Source organism: Rhinoraja longicauda, chromosome 32 (genome assembly GCF_053455715.1).
Source record: "Rhinoraja longicauda isolate Sanriku21f chromosome 32, sRhiLon1.1, whole genome shotgun sequence".
Lineage (NCBI taxonomy): Eukaryota > Metazoa > Chordata > Chondrichthyes > Rajiformes > Arhynchobatidae > Rhinoraja > Rhinoraja longicauda.
In genome coordinates, this window is record NC_135984.1 from 5427434 (window position 1) to 5443605 (window position 16172).

The window sequence follows — 16172 nt, forward strand, 5'->3', positions numbered from 1 at the left end:
CAAAAAATATTAAAGTTACTTTAACAGGAAATATTTATTTTGTGCCAAAATATGCTAATGCAACATTTTACTGTTACAGTATAAAGCAAAATGCATCTTTAAAATATAAAATAAAAAATCATTATTATAGTAAACAGTATTCTGTGACAATTGGTATACTGTGGCCATTGTACGGTGTCTTTCTGTTTTGTTCATTACATTGCAGTCATCATTATCTTAGCTCTTCCATGTTTGTTCATTTACAAATGTTACAAACACATTCCGATTTTTGCAAAGAAGAAATCGAGACAATTTGTAGGATTATTCTTTGAATCTACTTCTAGCAATAGTTCAAAACAATGCATTTCTTGGAGGAAATTACTTTTAACTAATTTTAAGGGACTCGAATGTATGTGAAATATTATCAACAGTGTTCTTTAACAGATCTGGCAAGAGCAGAATTTAGATTTGGCTACGCATTACGGCAAAACAGTTTATAATAATGAAGGTCTGTTTTCGAGAACTGTAGAAGCCACGCACCATCAAGGCTGTGGTGAGGGACTAGAGGGGGAGACAGGGAGAGACAGAGAGAGAGAGAGAGAGAGAGAGAGAGAGAGAGAGAGAGAGAGACAGCCAGAGAGAGAGAGAGACAGCGAGAGACAGAGACAGAGAGAGAGACAGCGAGAGAGAGACAGCGAGAGAGAGAGACAGCGAGAGAGAGACAGAGAGAACAGAGATATATGCCAACTTATGATGAATGAGGTCTTAAATGTTTAGATTGCTAATGATGTCTAATTATCCTTAAGATGCATGCTTGCACTAATTGCACCTGGTTTATTTCAAGTGGATATCTAACCTCTGGTACCCTCCCAACAAAACAGCTAGCTAAGCAATCTAATCAATTGATTCCATGTATAAATTATCATAAAACTTGATGCCACAATCAAATTAACCATTAAGTTGAGAGCAATACTTCTGTATCTGGAAGTAGGAATTAAAATGGATTAGGATAGCATTTGTGCCCATTGTTCTACAGCAGCAATCTGAAACCTTCAGTTTCCAAGGAGTCATACGTTTCTTACACCAGGCAGAAACAACCAAATAGGGGTTGAAGGTGGTTTAAAATCTTAAAATCTTTTGCTAGTTTAGATCACTTATTACCTTGATAGTCAGACAATACATTATAAAAACATATTGAAAGCCAAGCAGAATTGCAAAATACAAATACAAAATCAGTATGACAAAGGAGAGGAATAATTGATTCATCGTGATCTTTCAAGGAAGCTGCAATAAGAAGCGACTTAATGTTGGTGAAAATATTTTAAAATTCATTCTCAGGACATGATCATTGTTGGCACATTGAGTAAGGAAAGCAGATTTTCTCCCCTTGAGGAAATTAGTGAACCAGGTGGGTCTTTTTATGACAATTCAATTGTTTTGACATTGTCATAACTAATCACTAGTACTTTTTAGATAATTCCAAGCTGTTGTATCTGGTATCAAGTTGTACCTCTGCCATATGTAAGGTGACTCTAATATTGTCACTAATAAATTTAATAGGAAATTATAGAGAGGTTTCTTTATCCAACAACTGGTAGAATTTTCTATCACAAGATGTAGCAGCAATGCAATTAAGGGGAAGCTAAGCAAAGAAAAAACTGAATGAAACACAAGCTAATGTTGATATTTGGTGTGGAACGAAGCATCTATGGCATATAATCATCATTATACTGGCAGAGTTAAATAGACTGCATTGTTCATTTTATGTAATGATGTAATGAATTAGAGCAAATAGTAACGTGTTATTTGGAATTTAGAAGGATGAGAGGGGATCTTATTGAAACATATAAGATTATTAAGGGGTTGAACACGTTAGAGGCAGGAAACATGTTCCCAATGTTGGGGGAGTCCAGAACCAGGGGTCACAGTTTAAAAATAAGGGGTAGGCCATTTAGAACGGAGATGAGGAAAAAAAAATTCAGTCAGAGAGTTGTGAATCTGTGGAATTCTCTGCCTCAGAAGGCAGTGGAGGCCAATTCTCTGAATGCTTTCCAGAGAGAGCTAGATAGAGCTCTTAAGGATAGCGGAGTCAGGGGGTATGGGGAGAAGGCAGGAACGGGGTACTGATTGAGAATGATCAGCCATGATCACATTGAATGGTGGTGCTGGCTCGAAGGGCCGAATAGCCTACTCCTGCACCTATTGTCCATTGTCTATTTAATAAAACAAGATTTAGAGAGGCAAAAAATACCACATCATTGTGAAGTCAAGGAGATAAAGATGTACTTAAAGAACTACGGGTTGATGTTGGTAAAGGTATGATTTCTTAATGTGCTATTTACATCTACACCGGGTGCAAAAAGGATTATCCTTTGCTGTTCTATGATTAATAGTTCCTCTTTTAAATACATCCCACTTAATTCTGAGAGGATATATCTCCTCTCTCCTTTCTCCTCTCCTACGCAGAGATACCAGGTAAAGGTTAAGCATGTCAAATTTGCAAATCTGTTCTCATCAAAAAAGAAATAGCAAAATAGTGCATATCATACAATATTTATGAAAAAAACAAATGGCACAAAAAAATAATCAGCCATAGGTAACAGTGAAATATGACATTTGTATTCTACTTTCACCATAATTTATTTAGTGTCACATTTGCTCTGTCACAAAGCAAAAGTACTTAATATAGAAATCAGTAGTTTATAAACAGAGTAGTGTATAAAAAGTCTACATACCTGCAATCTTTATGTTAAGGTTGGCATCCAGGAGTAAGTTTTCAGCTTTCAGGTCTCTATGTACAATGTTTCGACAGTGGCAAAAATGGACAGCTGCAACAATTTGCTTGAATTTCTTTCGGGCTTCTTTCTCTGCCATTCGTCCGTGGGCCACAAGATGATCTATAGTTTTGAATGGGATGGAAAAAGGAAGCAAAATGAGAGATGCATTAATTAAATAGCAACTTCAACAAGTGATACCTCACACTTTTCTGGCTTACAGCCAATACATTGTTATGATACCAAACAAAAAGTAAAATGTACTTGTTGGTAAATTTATCAAGAGCAAAATCTATATACATGGAGTTCAGCTATAAAACAATGGTTGCATTCCGAAGAAACCCTGTGTTATGAAAAAATTGTGTTATGAAGCCAATTGTGTTGATTGGCGAAAAGGGATTGGGAGCAAGGAGCTTTCTTTTCCTGCCTGTCAATTTCCAAAGTAAGTTGTAATTCCTTGTTGAAATAGTGTTATAACTAATTTGACGGTATTTATTCACAAAATGCTGGAGTAACTCAGCAGGTCAGGCAGCATCTTAGGAGAGAAGGAATGGGTGACGTTTCGGGTCGAGACCCTTCTTCAGACTGAAGAAGGGTCTCAACCCAAAACGTCACCCATTCCTTCTCTCCTAAGATGCTGCCTGACCTGCTGAGTTACTCCAGCATTTTGTGAATACCTTCGATTTGTACTAGCATCTGCAGTTATTTTCTTACACTATAACTAATTTGACGCTCATAGTGCATATAATCTTTCCTCATTCATCATTCGTCTTGTAGACAATTCATATCATGGACACACGTTATAGCAGAACTACCTGTGCCTTTTCATTGTGCACCACTTTCACTACTGCACCTCCCTGAACAACTAACAAATCTTTTCATAGATATTTTATTTTAACCTACACAAAAAGAATTAATGTCAAGAAAAGGAAACCAATCCATTAGGCAAAAGTTTAGTTTGGAACCATATCCATCCAGTAACATATTTTAGAAAAGCCAACCATAACTAACATTCAAACTCAAGCCACCAAAAGCAAATACTGAAGAATGTTTTAGTAGTTAAAACCAGAATATTGAACCCTTAAGTATGTATAATTTGAAGAAGCATTCTGTCCCCTGTGACTACTACCAGAAAGACCATTACTTCCAAGTCTCAACCCAACTACAGTAAACACTGCAGAATCCCTGTTCTATGCAAGACAGCTAAGCTCAGGCACGGGGAGAAAAGTTAAATAGTAGCTCTTTGCCGGACTGAACTTTCATACTTCCTGGTACATTTTCAAAAGCAACATTTACAGCAACTGGGGAAACTGACCATGTACAATGAATGGTTGGCTTTCATTTAGGATATTTTGTACATTCAACCAAAGAGAAAAATCACAGTGATGCCAAATGCACAATTTAATGCTTTTTGACTTCAAAGTATATTCTTACCAATTTCAGACATATGGTAATTATCAGAAACTTCCTTTTTCCAAATCCACTGTTGACGTGTGTGTGTGTGTGTGTGTGTGTGTGTGTGTGTGTGTGTGTGTGTGTGGGTATACACACACACACACACACACACATACACATAGAGAAAACAGACAAATAAACAAACAATAATAGTGCTAAGTCAAAAATAATGGCCCCAAGCTTGTATAGTTCGGAGCTGATTTGCAGGTTATAGGGAAGAAGCTACTGAAACTGGACGTTAACGTTTTCAGGCTCCTACACCTTCGTCCCGATGGCAGGAGTGAAAAGAGCGAGTGGCCAAGGTGGTGGGTCTCTGATGATGCTGGTTGCATCATCAGCCAGCATTGAAGCAGCGACTCTGGTAGATCCCTTCAATGGTGGGATGTCAGTACCCGTGATGGACTGGGTAATGTTCACCACTACTTGCAATCTTCTTCTTTGGGCATTCAAGTGGCCGAACCTGGCCGTGATACAATGAGTCAATATGTTCTCTACTGTACACCTGTAGAATTTGAAGAGAGTATTCATTAACATACCAAATCTCCTTAATCTTCTGCGGAAGTAGAGATGTTATGATTGCTCCAATGTGCTGGGTACAAGACAAATCATCACAGATATGCAGGGCCAAGAATTGGAAGCTTTTGATTCCCACCACCAAAGTCCCATCAATGAAGACATGTTTATGGATCCTCGTCCTTCCTCTTCCAAAGTCCGCAATCAGTTCCTTGGTTTTACTGGCGTTGAGAGCAAGGCTGTTGTTCTGGCACCATTTGGTCAGTCGATCTATCTCCCTCCTATACTCTGACTCATCATTATCGGTAATGTGTTCAATAACGAAGGTGTCGTGGCGAACTTGAAGATGGAGTTTGAACTGTGTCCAGCTACACAGTCGTGAGTATAGAGTGTGTAGAGAATGCAGCCTTGAGGTGCTTCTGTGCTGATGGTTATCTAGGAGGAAGTGCTGTTGCCAAATCATACAGATTGAGGACTATTGATGAGGAAGTCCAAGATCCAGTTGCAGAGAGATGTACAGAGACCCAGTTTCTTGAGCTAGGTAACCAGCTTGGAGGGGATGATGATGTTAAACACAGAGTTGTAGTCTACAGCTTTCTAGGCTTTCTCTGTGATCTGTTGCATTCTTGAAGCTCTGACACTGGTATTAAATAAAAAGTGCAAGGATGCGTACCCAACAATAATAAAGGAACAATGACAGCATCTAACTCAGGACAGAATACAAGATGGAGAGACATGTGAGCTAATGATCTTCTTGTTGGGGGAAAGTCATAGGAAGAGAAGTGACACAAAATGCTAGAGTAACTCAGCGGGATAGGCAGGATCTCTGGAGAAACGAAATAGGTGATATTTCGGGTCGAGATCTTTCTTCAGACCCGAAACATCACCTATTCCTTTTCTCCAGAGATGTTGCCTGACCCGCTGAGATACTCCAGCTTTGTATATGTCTTCAGTTTAAACCAGCATCTGCAGTTCCTCCCTACACATAGTAAGAAGTGTCGAAGATTATAAATGCTGTAGGTCTTTAATATTTTGGTTTTAACTAATAAAAACATCCTCTCTCTGTGTAAAACCTGATCCCTCCACCCAAAGGGCCTTCTTGGAAGAATTTCTTTGCACCCAACTGCTAAGGTTCAATGCTGGCATTTAATGACAATCATGCAGAATATTTGATTTTCTCTCAGAATATGATGTATGGCTTTTACAATAAGCATATGGACTACTGAACAATCATTCATACCCATATCAGTGGAATGGTGATGGTGAAGAAAAAAACTAAAGAATACAATCATGGAGGAAATTGGGTATAAAATCAAAGGTCTGTATGATTGCATGGAATGAAAATAAAATTCAAAAATAATAAAGGAAAAGCCTAAAGAAGTCTGTATATACCATGGAGTTATTATTTTCTATGGTTATCAACGAAACTTCCTGATAATTTAGGGGACACATTATAAATTACACAAAATCAAAATGTCCTGTCTCAACTTCTGGTATAGCGCATAGTTCCCAGAAAGTGGTGTGGTGAAGAAGGCTTTTCATATGCTAGACTTTATCAGTCAGGGAATTGGTTATATAAGTTGAAACTTTATGTTACAATTGTACACGATGTTGATGTAGCCATACATGGAATATTATGTTCAGTTTTGGTCACTCTGCTATTTACATCAGATGTCATTAGGCTGGAAAGAGTAGAGAGATGATATATGAGGATGTTGTCAGGACTCGAAAGCCTAAGGTATAGGGAGAGGTTGGCAGGGCTAGGACATCATTCCTTAGAGTGCCGAAGGCTGAGAGGGGTGCACTTACAGAAGTTTATAAAATCATGAGGTGGATAGATAGGGTGAATGTACTGTTATTTTCCAAGAATTAGAGGGCACAGGTTTAAGTTGACAATAGACAATAGACAATAGACAATAGGTGCAGGAGTAGGCCATTCAGCCCTTCGAGCCAGCACCGCCATTCAATGCGATCATGGCTGATCACTCTCAATCAGTACCCCGTTCCTGCCTTCTCGCCATACCCCCTCACTCCGCTATGCTTAAGAGCTCTATCCAGCTCTCTCTTGAAAGCATCCAACGAACTGGCCTCCACTGCCTTCTGAGGCAGAGAATTCCACACCTTCACCACTCTCTGACTGAAAAAGTTCTTCCTCATCTCCGTTCTAAATGGCCTACCCCTTATTCTTAAACTGTGGCCCCTTGTTCTGGACTCCCCCAACATTGGGAACATGTTATCTGCCTCTAATGTGTCCAATCCCCTAATTATCTTATATGTTTCAATAAGATCCCCCCTCATCCTTCTAAATTCCAGTGTATACAAGCCCAATCGCTCCAGCCTTTCAACATACGACAGTCCCGCCATTCCGGGAATTAACCTAGTGAACCTACGCTGCACGCCCTCCATAGCAAGAATATCCTTCCTCAAATTTGGAGACCAAAACTGCACACAGTACTCCAGGTGCGGTCTCACCAGGGCCCGGTACAACTGTAGAAGGACCTCTTTGCTCCTATACTCAACTCCTCTTGTTACGAAGGCCAACATTCCATTGGCTTTCTTCACTGCCTGCTGTACCTGCATGCTTCCTTTCATTGACTGATGCACTAGGACACCCAGATCTCGTTGAACTCCCCCTCCTCCTAACTTGACACCATTCAGATAATAATCTGCCTTTCTATTCTTACTTCCAAAGTGAATAACCTCACACTTATCTACATTAAACTGCATCTGCCATGTATCCGCCCACTCACACAACCTGTCCAAGTCACCCTGCAGCCTTATTGCATCTTCCTCACAATTCACACTACCCCCCAACTTAGTATCATCTGCAAATTTGCTAATGGTACTTTTAATCCCTTCGTCTAAGTCATCAATGTATATCGTAAATAGCTGGGGTCCCAGCACCGAACCTTGCGGTACCCCACTGGTCACTGCCTGCCATTCCGAAAGGGACCCATTTATCCCCACTCTTTGCTTTCTGTCTGTCAACCAATTTTCTATCCATGTCAGTACCCTACCCCCAATACCATGTGCCCTAATTTTGCCCACTAATCTCCTATGTGGGACCTTGTCGAAGGCTTTCTGAAAGTCGAGGTACACCACATCCACTGACTCTCCCTTGTCAATTTTCCTAGTTACATCCTCAAAAAATTCCAGTAGATTTGTCAAGCATGATTTCCCCTTCGTAAATCCATGCTGACTCGGAATGATCCCGTTACTGCTATCCAAATGCTCAGCAATTTCGTCTTTTATAATTGACTCCAGCATCTTCCCCACCACTGATGTCAGACTAACTGGTCTATAATTACCCGTTTTCTCTCTCCCTCCTTTCTTAAAAAGTGGGATAACATTTGCTATCCTCCAATCCACAGGAACTGATCCTGAATCTATAGAACATTGAAAAATGATCTCCAATGCTTCCACTATTTCTAGAGCCACCTCCTTAAGTACTCTGGGATGCAGACCATCAGGCCCTGGGGATTTATCAGCCTTCAGTCCCATCAGTCTACCCAAAACCATTTCCTGCCTAATGTGGATTTCCTTCAGTTCCTCCATCACCCTAGGTTCTCCGGCCCCTAGAACATTTGGGAGATTGTGTGTATCTTCCTCAGTGAAGACAGATCCAAAGTAACGGTTTAACTCGTCTGCCATTTCTTTGTTCCCCATAATAAATTCCCCTGCTTCTGTCTTCAAGGGACCCACATTTGCCTTGACTATTTTTTTCCTCTTCACGTACCTAAAAAAACTTTTGCTATCCTCCTTTATATTATTGGCTAGTTTACCCTCGTACCTCATCTTTCCTCCCCTTATTGCCTTTTTAGTTAACTTTTGTTGCTCTTTAAAAGAGTCCCAATCCTCTGTCTTCCCACTCTTCTTTGCTATGTTATACTTCCTCTCCTTAATTTTTATGCTGTCCCTGACTTCCCTTGTCAGCCACAGGTGTCTCTTACTCCCCTAAGAGTCTTTCCACCTCTTTGGAATAAATTGATCCTGCAACCTCTGCATTATTCCCAGGAATACCTGCCATTGCTGTTCTACCGTCTTCCCTGCTAGGGCCTCCTTCCAGTCAATTTTGGCCAGCTCCTGCCTCATGCCTCTGTAATCCCCTTTGCTATACTGTAATACTGACACTTCCGATTTTCCCTTCTGCCGTTCCATTTGCAGAGTAAAACTTATCATGTTGTGATCACTGCCTCCTAATGGCTCTTTTACCTCTAGTCCCCTTATCAGATCAGGATCATTACACAACACTAAATCCAGAATTGCCTTCTCCCTGGTAGGCTCCAGTACAAGCTGTTCTAAGAATCCATCTCGAAGGCACTCTACAAACTCTCTTTCCTGGGATCCATTTCCAACCTGATTTTCCCAGTCTACCTGCATGTTGAAATCTCCCATAACAACCGTAGCATTACATTTTTGACACGCCAATTTTATCTCCTGATTCAACTTGCACCCTATGTCGAGGCTACTGTTTGGGGGCCTATAGATAACTCCCATTAGGGTCTTTTTACCCTTACTATTTCTCATTTCTATCCATACTGATTCAACATCTCCTGATTCTATGTCACCCCTTGCAAGGGAATGAATATCATTCCTTACCATCAGAGCAACCCCACCCCCTCTGCCCACCTGTCTGTCTTTTCTATACGTTGTGTACCCCTGAATATTCAGTTCCCAGCCCTGGTCCTCTTGTAGCCATGTCTCAGTGATCCCTACAACATCATACTTGCCCATGACTAACTGAGCCTCAAGCTCATCCACTTTATTTTTTATACTACGCGCATTTAAGTACAACACTTTAACTTCTGTATTTACCTCCCCTCTCACATCGGTCACAATTGGCCCTGCCCTTAATTTCTTTTCCCCTCTAGAACTTCTGTTCCCATTCTTCCGAGAGTCTTTTGCAATATCTCCTGTATTCCCTTTTACCTCACCTTCATATTCACAATTTGTTAACCCCTCCCCCCCACTACTTAGTTTAAAGCCACAGGAGAAAAGATTTAATTGGAACCTGAAGGGCAACCTTTTTCACAAAGAGGGTGATGGGATATGGAATGAACTGCCAAATGAAGTAGTAGAGACAGGTACAATCAAGGCAATTAAAAGACACTTGGATGGACAGGTACATTGATGGGAACCGTTTAGAGGATATGGTCCAAACACAATAGAAAGAAAGAAGATGTCAACACAAATGGCTTTATAAGGGCCATGGGGCAATTAAGGATCACATTGAATTAAACAGACAGACTTGTCAGTGATTTGCTTTGCAAAGAGCCATGAAATGAGAACTCCACAGTACCGACACTAGCTTTACAGTTTGAAAGGTCCCAAAACAAAACATCACTTATCCATATCTTCCAGAGATGCTGTCTGACCCGCTGAGTTCCTCCAGCAATTTGTGCTTTTGTTTTGTAAACCAGCATCTGCAGTTCGTTGTGGCTAGCATTACAGAAAATATTAGCCAGTGGCAATTGAAAATTATTTGTATTCCATTGCAAGAATGATGGGTAATAAAGATAGCCTTTTTGCATGAGGGATGTCTGTGATACCTGGCAATCCAGCTGTAAATGTACAGAATGCACATATTGCTATTTCAGTTTAGTTGCACATATAGATTGAAAGATTATGCATATTATTTATTGAAGTTTTTAATTGAATCAATCTATTTTCAAAATGAAAGATTTAAGCCCTCGAAAGTCCGACCCTGCACAACAATGAAGTCTGAAGAAAGGTCTCGACCCAAAACATCACCAATTCCTTTTCTCCTGAGAAGCTGTTACTCCAGCTCTTTGTATCTATCTTCAGTTTAAACCAGCATCTGCAGTTCTTTCCTACACAGTATTAATCTATTTTGACATTCCACAACAAGTATGACAATCATCTGCTTTTATAGCTGTTCAGCTTCTTTTAACAGGATTTATACAATTCTGATTTCACCCTCAGTAAGAACGTATTACATTTTTTTTTCAATAATGACATTATTTCATTAGTTAATGATTAAGAATTCCAAGTTAAATTCTGTCAAGAGTACAGATTTCACACTTGTGAGCTATCTGGCTGCCGCAGGGAACTCATGCTCCAAAGAGAACATAGGTTCTATGTAAACATCACAGAAACTGTTTATCTGCTCATTATCACTATTTTAGAACAGAGAACAGTACAGCACAGAAGCAAGGCCCTTCGGTCAACAATGTCTGTGCAAACATGAGGCCAAGACCAACTTTTATCTGCCTGCACATAATCCATATCCCTCCATTCCCTGCATATCCATGTGCCTATCCGGAAGTCGCTCAAATGTCATTGGAGCATTTGGATTGTAAATTGGCTTCCAGCATCTCCACTTCAAAATCAATTAATTGATTGTGAAGTGCTCGGAGTGTTGAGAAAGGAAAATCTACTAAATAAATGCAAGTCTTTCTTTCCTTTTCAAACACTCCTTTCAGAAATGCGTTGCTAAAATGAGGCATTAAGTCCACACTCGCAACCATACAGTTTTATAATGCGAGCTAGCACAATCAGGAAACACATTTCCAGTCCAAGGCTGGTAGTATTTCAAAATCAATGGATGCTAGGACAACTGGAGCTTTCAGGACTGAGAGAGAGACATTTCTGTTAGGTACAGTTATCAAGCAATTTGGACCAAAGCAGGAAATTGGATTTGTGGTCCAGATTTGTCACAATCTTACGAATAGCAAAATAGGCTCTTGACTGGAACAATGGTTTATTCTTGTTCCTATATTTCTATGTTGATCTGATCCAAATTCAAAAATTCCAGTTGTTATGGAAAAGGATCTCATGATATCAGCCTGATCAACAAAACAAAGGTTTAACCTTTACGTGGAATGCTAAATTGGCAAAATAAATCAAAGGATGCAAATGCCAACAGACTTAAGCTTCACTCGTGGACTGAAAAAGTGATAGATGTTATATTTTAATAAAAGTACAAATGAATCACAACTGCTGAAAAGTTGACGTTTTAGGAGCAGAATTCGGCCATTCGGCCCATCGAGTCTATTCCGCCATTCAATCATGGTTGATCCATCTTTCCCTCTCAAACCCATTCTCCTGCCTCCTCCCCATAATCATTGATAACCTTACTAATTAAAAATCTGTCAATCTCCGCTTTTCTGGCAATTTACGTAATGTTTTCACTTCAACTAATACGCATTCCCTTCCCAACAGCAGTATTATTTTTCTCTTTTGTTATTAATATGCCCCTGAAGATGTACAGAGCTAGGTCAATGCAATATGTATAATTCACCCGATAACTGCAATGATTGCAATTAAACTTGGGAAACTGTGTCTGAAGAAGGGTCTCGACCCGAAACGTCACCCATTCCTTTTCTCCAGAGATGCTGCCTGTCCTGCTGAGTTACTCCAGCATTTTGTGTCTATCTTCTGATCCCATCCAATATGACTTAGAAATGGAGATATAAATTAACTTTAGCTTAGTTGTGCTAAATGGGCACTATAGTAGTGGTTGCTTAGCCCAAAATTTAATCCCATTCAATCAAATGAACCAAATATTAGGCAAATTCTATTATAATGTCCATTTAGTACAGGTAACAAAAGATACATTTCCATCCCTGATAGGAATCGTTGAGATCTTCTAAATTTAAAGTATGGTGCTCTAAATACAGAAAACCCTGTGCATTCTCCTTCATGTGACTGTGGAATTTCTGCAGTATATGCCAAAGTGCTGTATGTGTGCCGTTATAGATGGGCCTTTGTACAGCATTCAATTAAGCAGAGCTAAAGGAATGTGACACGTGCTGCTCTGTAAACATGGCTATGCTAGTTTCCATCTTTCTTCTATGCCTTTATTATTTATTTTTTAACAAAACTTGAGACAAGGAATTACTTATTATAGAATATAGTTCCAGCTTAGAGCTAAATAAAAATACCGTGCCAGTAGCAAACAGGTCAAAATGTGCTTGAAGGATAGTATTTCAATATGTAAAATATGAATTTTGCTGTTTTAAACACTAGCACTCTTGTTTTCTAAATAATTAAAAAGTCAATGATTAAAAATAAAAAAAGCAAAACATATTCTCCAGAATCATTTAGCCTCATGCAAAGCCAAATGTACTTACTGGGTGGCATTTACGACCATGAAACAGTTATTCTGACGCACAAAACTACTGCTGGCATCATACCTATATGTGAGCATTAGAGAAATATAAAGGCAGGATTTGCAAGGGTGATACCAGAAAACCAAGGGAATACATATCAGTAAATAATAAACAGTCTACGTCGCTTTTCTCTTGGGAAAATAAGGCTGAAATCTTTAGAATTATTAAGATTTTCACAGAGTGTATACAGGAAAAATATCTCCATCTGTGGGGATGAGCGTAACTAAAAACCATCAATATTGGAAAGTTAATAAAAGTAATGAGAAATGCAGAAGAAGTCTCTACTTTAAGAAAGAATGGAGAACATGATTCATAGAGTGAGATTGAAGCAAATAGGATAGATGCATTTAGGGGAAACATGGACAGACATATAAAGGAGAAGGAAATAGGTTACATTGATAAATTTTGCTCAGGAAAGACAATGGCTTTGAATGGAGTACGAATTCTCACATGGACTGATTGCCCAAATGGCCTGTTTCTGTGAAGTTATTCCATATTATACAATGTAAAAGACAAAATATTCTGTCACAAGACCGAAGTGGTTTTACTTTGGCTGCTGCGGATAAACAAAGGGGTAATTATCAGGAACATGAGGGAATGTTGAGGTGGGAACTGTGAACGTTAGGCTTGCATTTAAAATGAGGATGGGCTGGTGAGATTGAACGAGAAGTGATGGATTTGTGGAGCCCAAGAGAAGAACTATTATGATGGACAAGCATGCTTAACGAGGCTCTATCTGAGGAGGTTCTTAGGCAGTGGATTCAGTGGCTTAGAATTTCCACCAAAAAATGTATTTGCGTTTGCGTGTAACCTTGCACTTTCACATTGAAGCACCACTGGATGCCATGGTACGTATCGAAGGGCCTCCATTCTTAAATGCATGAAGCACGGAGAAACTGGGAAGAAAATTGGAGACTTTGTGATCCAAATTTCCAGATTTTCTTTTGCAAGGCGTTATCATAGAAAGTCAATTAGCAGCCCACATCTATAATACTAAAACTCTCGTTTATTATCTTGTTTGTGACTGAACCTCAGCCAAAACGGTACACAATAGCATGACAATTTTAGGCCCACCTTACTCTCCGCCATCACTTTAATGGTAAAAATGGTCGTTTTATTGAAATTGGTGTTATATTTTTTGTTATTCACATTTTAAAGTTTAAATCTATCTCCTTGGGAGGGAGGGGGAGGAGGGAGAATAAGGGGGATGGAGTGGGGGGGGGGGGAAGGGGAGTGAAGGAGGGGTGGGGAGAGGGGAGGGGGGAGGGGAGGAGGGAGGGGGAAGGGGAGGGTGCTGCACCAATGCAGAAGAGGTTTGGGCCCAACGGGTCCACTTGGTCTAAGTGTGATAGTATTTCTCAGTCATGAACTCAGTTAATGAAAGGTCGAAAATAAAAATGCCGATTAATATGGATTGCAAAATTTAGCACTTTGGATTGAAATCAATATTATTCCACTTTGTCAGCAATTGAAAGAAATTTAGTTTAGAAATATTCCGTCACCAAATTGTTTACTGTTTTCAATAACTTTAATGCTCTAAATATAACACCCAAGTACCACTTTATGACAACAGAGAGAAAAGGAAATGGAAGGATTGGTTACTTGCCAATGAGTCAATTATTATCAACTGCATATGGTGAATTAGTTTAGTCTTGGTAAAAATTTGATTAAAAATGCTGTCACAGATATTGGAATTTGGTGAATTATTCAATATTTTGATAGTAACAAACATTTTATTAAATAATGGTAATTCAACTCAAAAGGAACCCACTTCCAAAATAACAAATTTTTAAAAAGTTGCCAGGCTCAATTTCTGTTGCAATAATAACATCTTCATTACACAAAGAACGTTTCTTAATAGCCCAGACTTTGCTGTTAAAATAGCTGTGAGCTATGGTGCTCTCCGTTATTTAGATTTTTTTTAGATTTAGATTTAGAGATACAGCTCGGAAACAGGCCCTTCGGCCCACCGAGTCCAGCGCCGCCCAGCGATCCCCGCACATTAACACTATCCTACACACACTAGGGACAATTTTTACATTTACCCAGTCAATTAACCTACATACCTGTACGTCTTTGGAGTGTGGGAGGAAACCGAAGATCTCGGAGAAAACCCACGCAGGTCACGGGGAGAACGTACAAACTCCGTACAGACGGCGCCCGTAGTCAGGATCGAACCTGAGTCTCCGGTGCTGCATTCACTGTAAGGCAGCAACTCTACCTCTGCGCTACCGTGATTTATGAGCGATGCCACAGCAACATCAGGAGAGGACCGGATGAGTGTTTAAAAGTTACTATGCAAATATTGCAATCCAAATTGTGTCATCTTTGCTGCTAATTTGCAAAACAAGGTATCCCCTTGAAATGTACTGAAATGCATGAAACCCATGTGCCTGTGTGGTAGACACCAACTAAAGTTGCCTCAAAAAAGTTTTCATAATTCATGTGTGTAAATATCCTCTTAACATTATGACAACAGGCAGGTTGCAGGAGAATGCTGTGCCTCCATTTAGTAATTTGATTGCTCATAAAATCTCATTGTGTAGCGGGACAAGAAGGAGTCCCGCCAAAAACGAATCGGACACGAGTTGCGTGCACTAGACGTGTTTATTCTCTCCAATACAGCTCCCTACTCCTAGTCACGGGCGTTGCCCGGCCTTAAATACCAATTCAGGTACCGACCCCGCGGCTAGCACCTCCCACACCGAGACGCCGCCCTCTCGCGCCGATGGTTCGTTCTGCCCTTGGGTTGCCACCAGGTGTCACCACAATTGCTCCATTTGCCAGTCCCTCAGTTCTGTCAACAATAGCTGTGATCCTTTTCAGCAATACAGACTCTGCTTAGATGTTTTTAGCATACCTGGATTGCTGAGCGACAAGAAGTGTCCGAATGAGTGAGAACTAGGAAAGAGACAGAGTAGCTCAGTCTCTAAGTCAGAGAAGGGTGGGGACAGAAGGGACAGTCGCAGAAGGAATTGAGCTTGGTCAAAAGGTGTATGTTTCCTCCCAGGTGACTGACATAGAAAATCTTAGTTAGACTCAGTGGATAAGGCAGCATCTCTCGAGAAAAGGTATAGGTGACTTTTCGGGTCAAGACCCTTCTTCAGACTGAAAGTCAGGGGAGACAGAAATTAGAAGTATAAAAGATATAGGCATGAAAATCTTAGTAACATTTCTCTGTTATGTCCTGATGTGAAGTGAAGATAAATGTGAGGCTTCAAGGATGCAACAAAGGAATGTCACCAATGTTCCCTGTTAATCATGAGGGGGAGCCCAGCGTTGTACATCAGTTTACAACAGGGCTAGGCACATGCCCTCT

General features: G+C 40.0%; 1 protein-coding gene across 4 annotated transcripts in view; it reads right to left on the reverse strand.

Annotated features, from left to right (window-relative positions):
• The window catches only part of sik3 (SIK family kinase 3), a 198055-nt gene that overhangs the window by 79322 nt on the left and 102561 nt on the right, over positions 1 to 16172 (reverse strand). For all 4 annotated transcript variants that reach the window (XR_013549225.1, XM_078426579.1, XM_078426580.1 and 1 more), the window contains exon 4: positions 2715 to 2876. Coding sequence is in view for 3 of the 4 variants with exons in the window: in XM_078426579.1 (XP_078282705.1) it covers positions 2715 to 2876 (162 nt within the window). In the remaining variant the exon portion in view is untranslated. The remainder of the gene's footprint in view (positions 1 to 2714; positions 2877 to 16172) is intronic.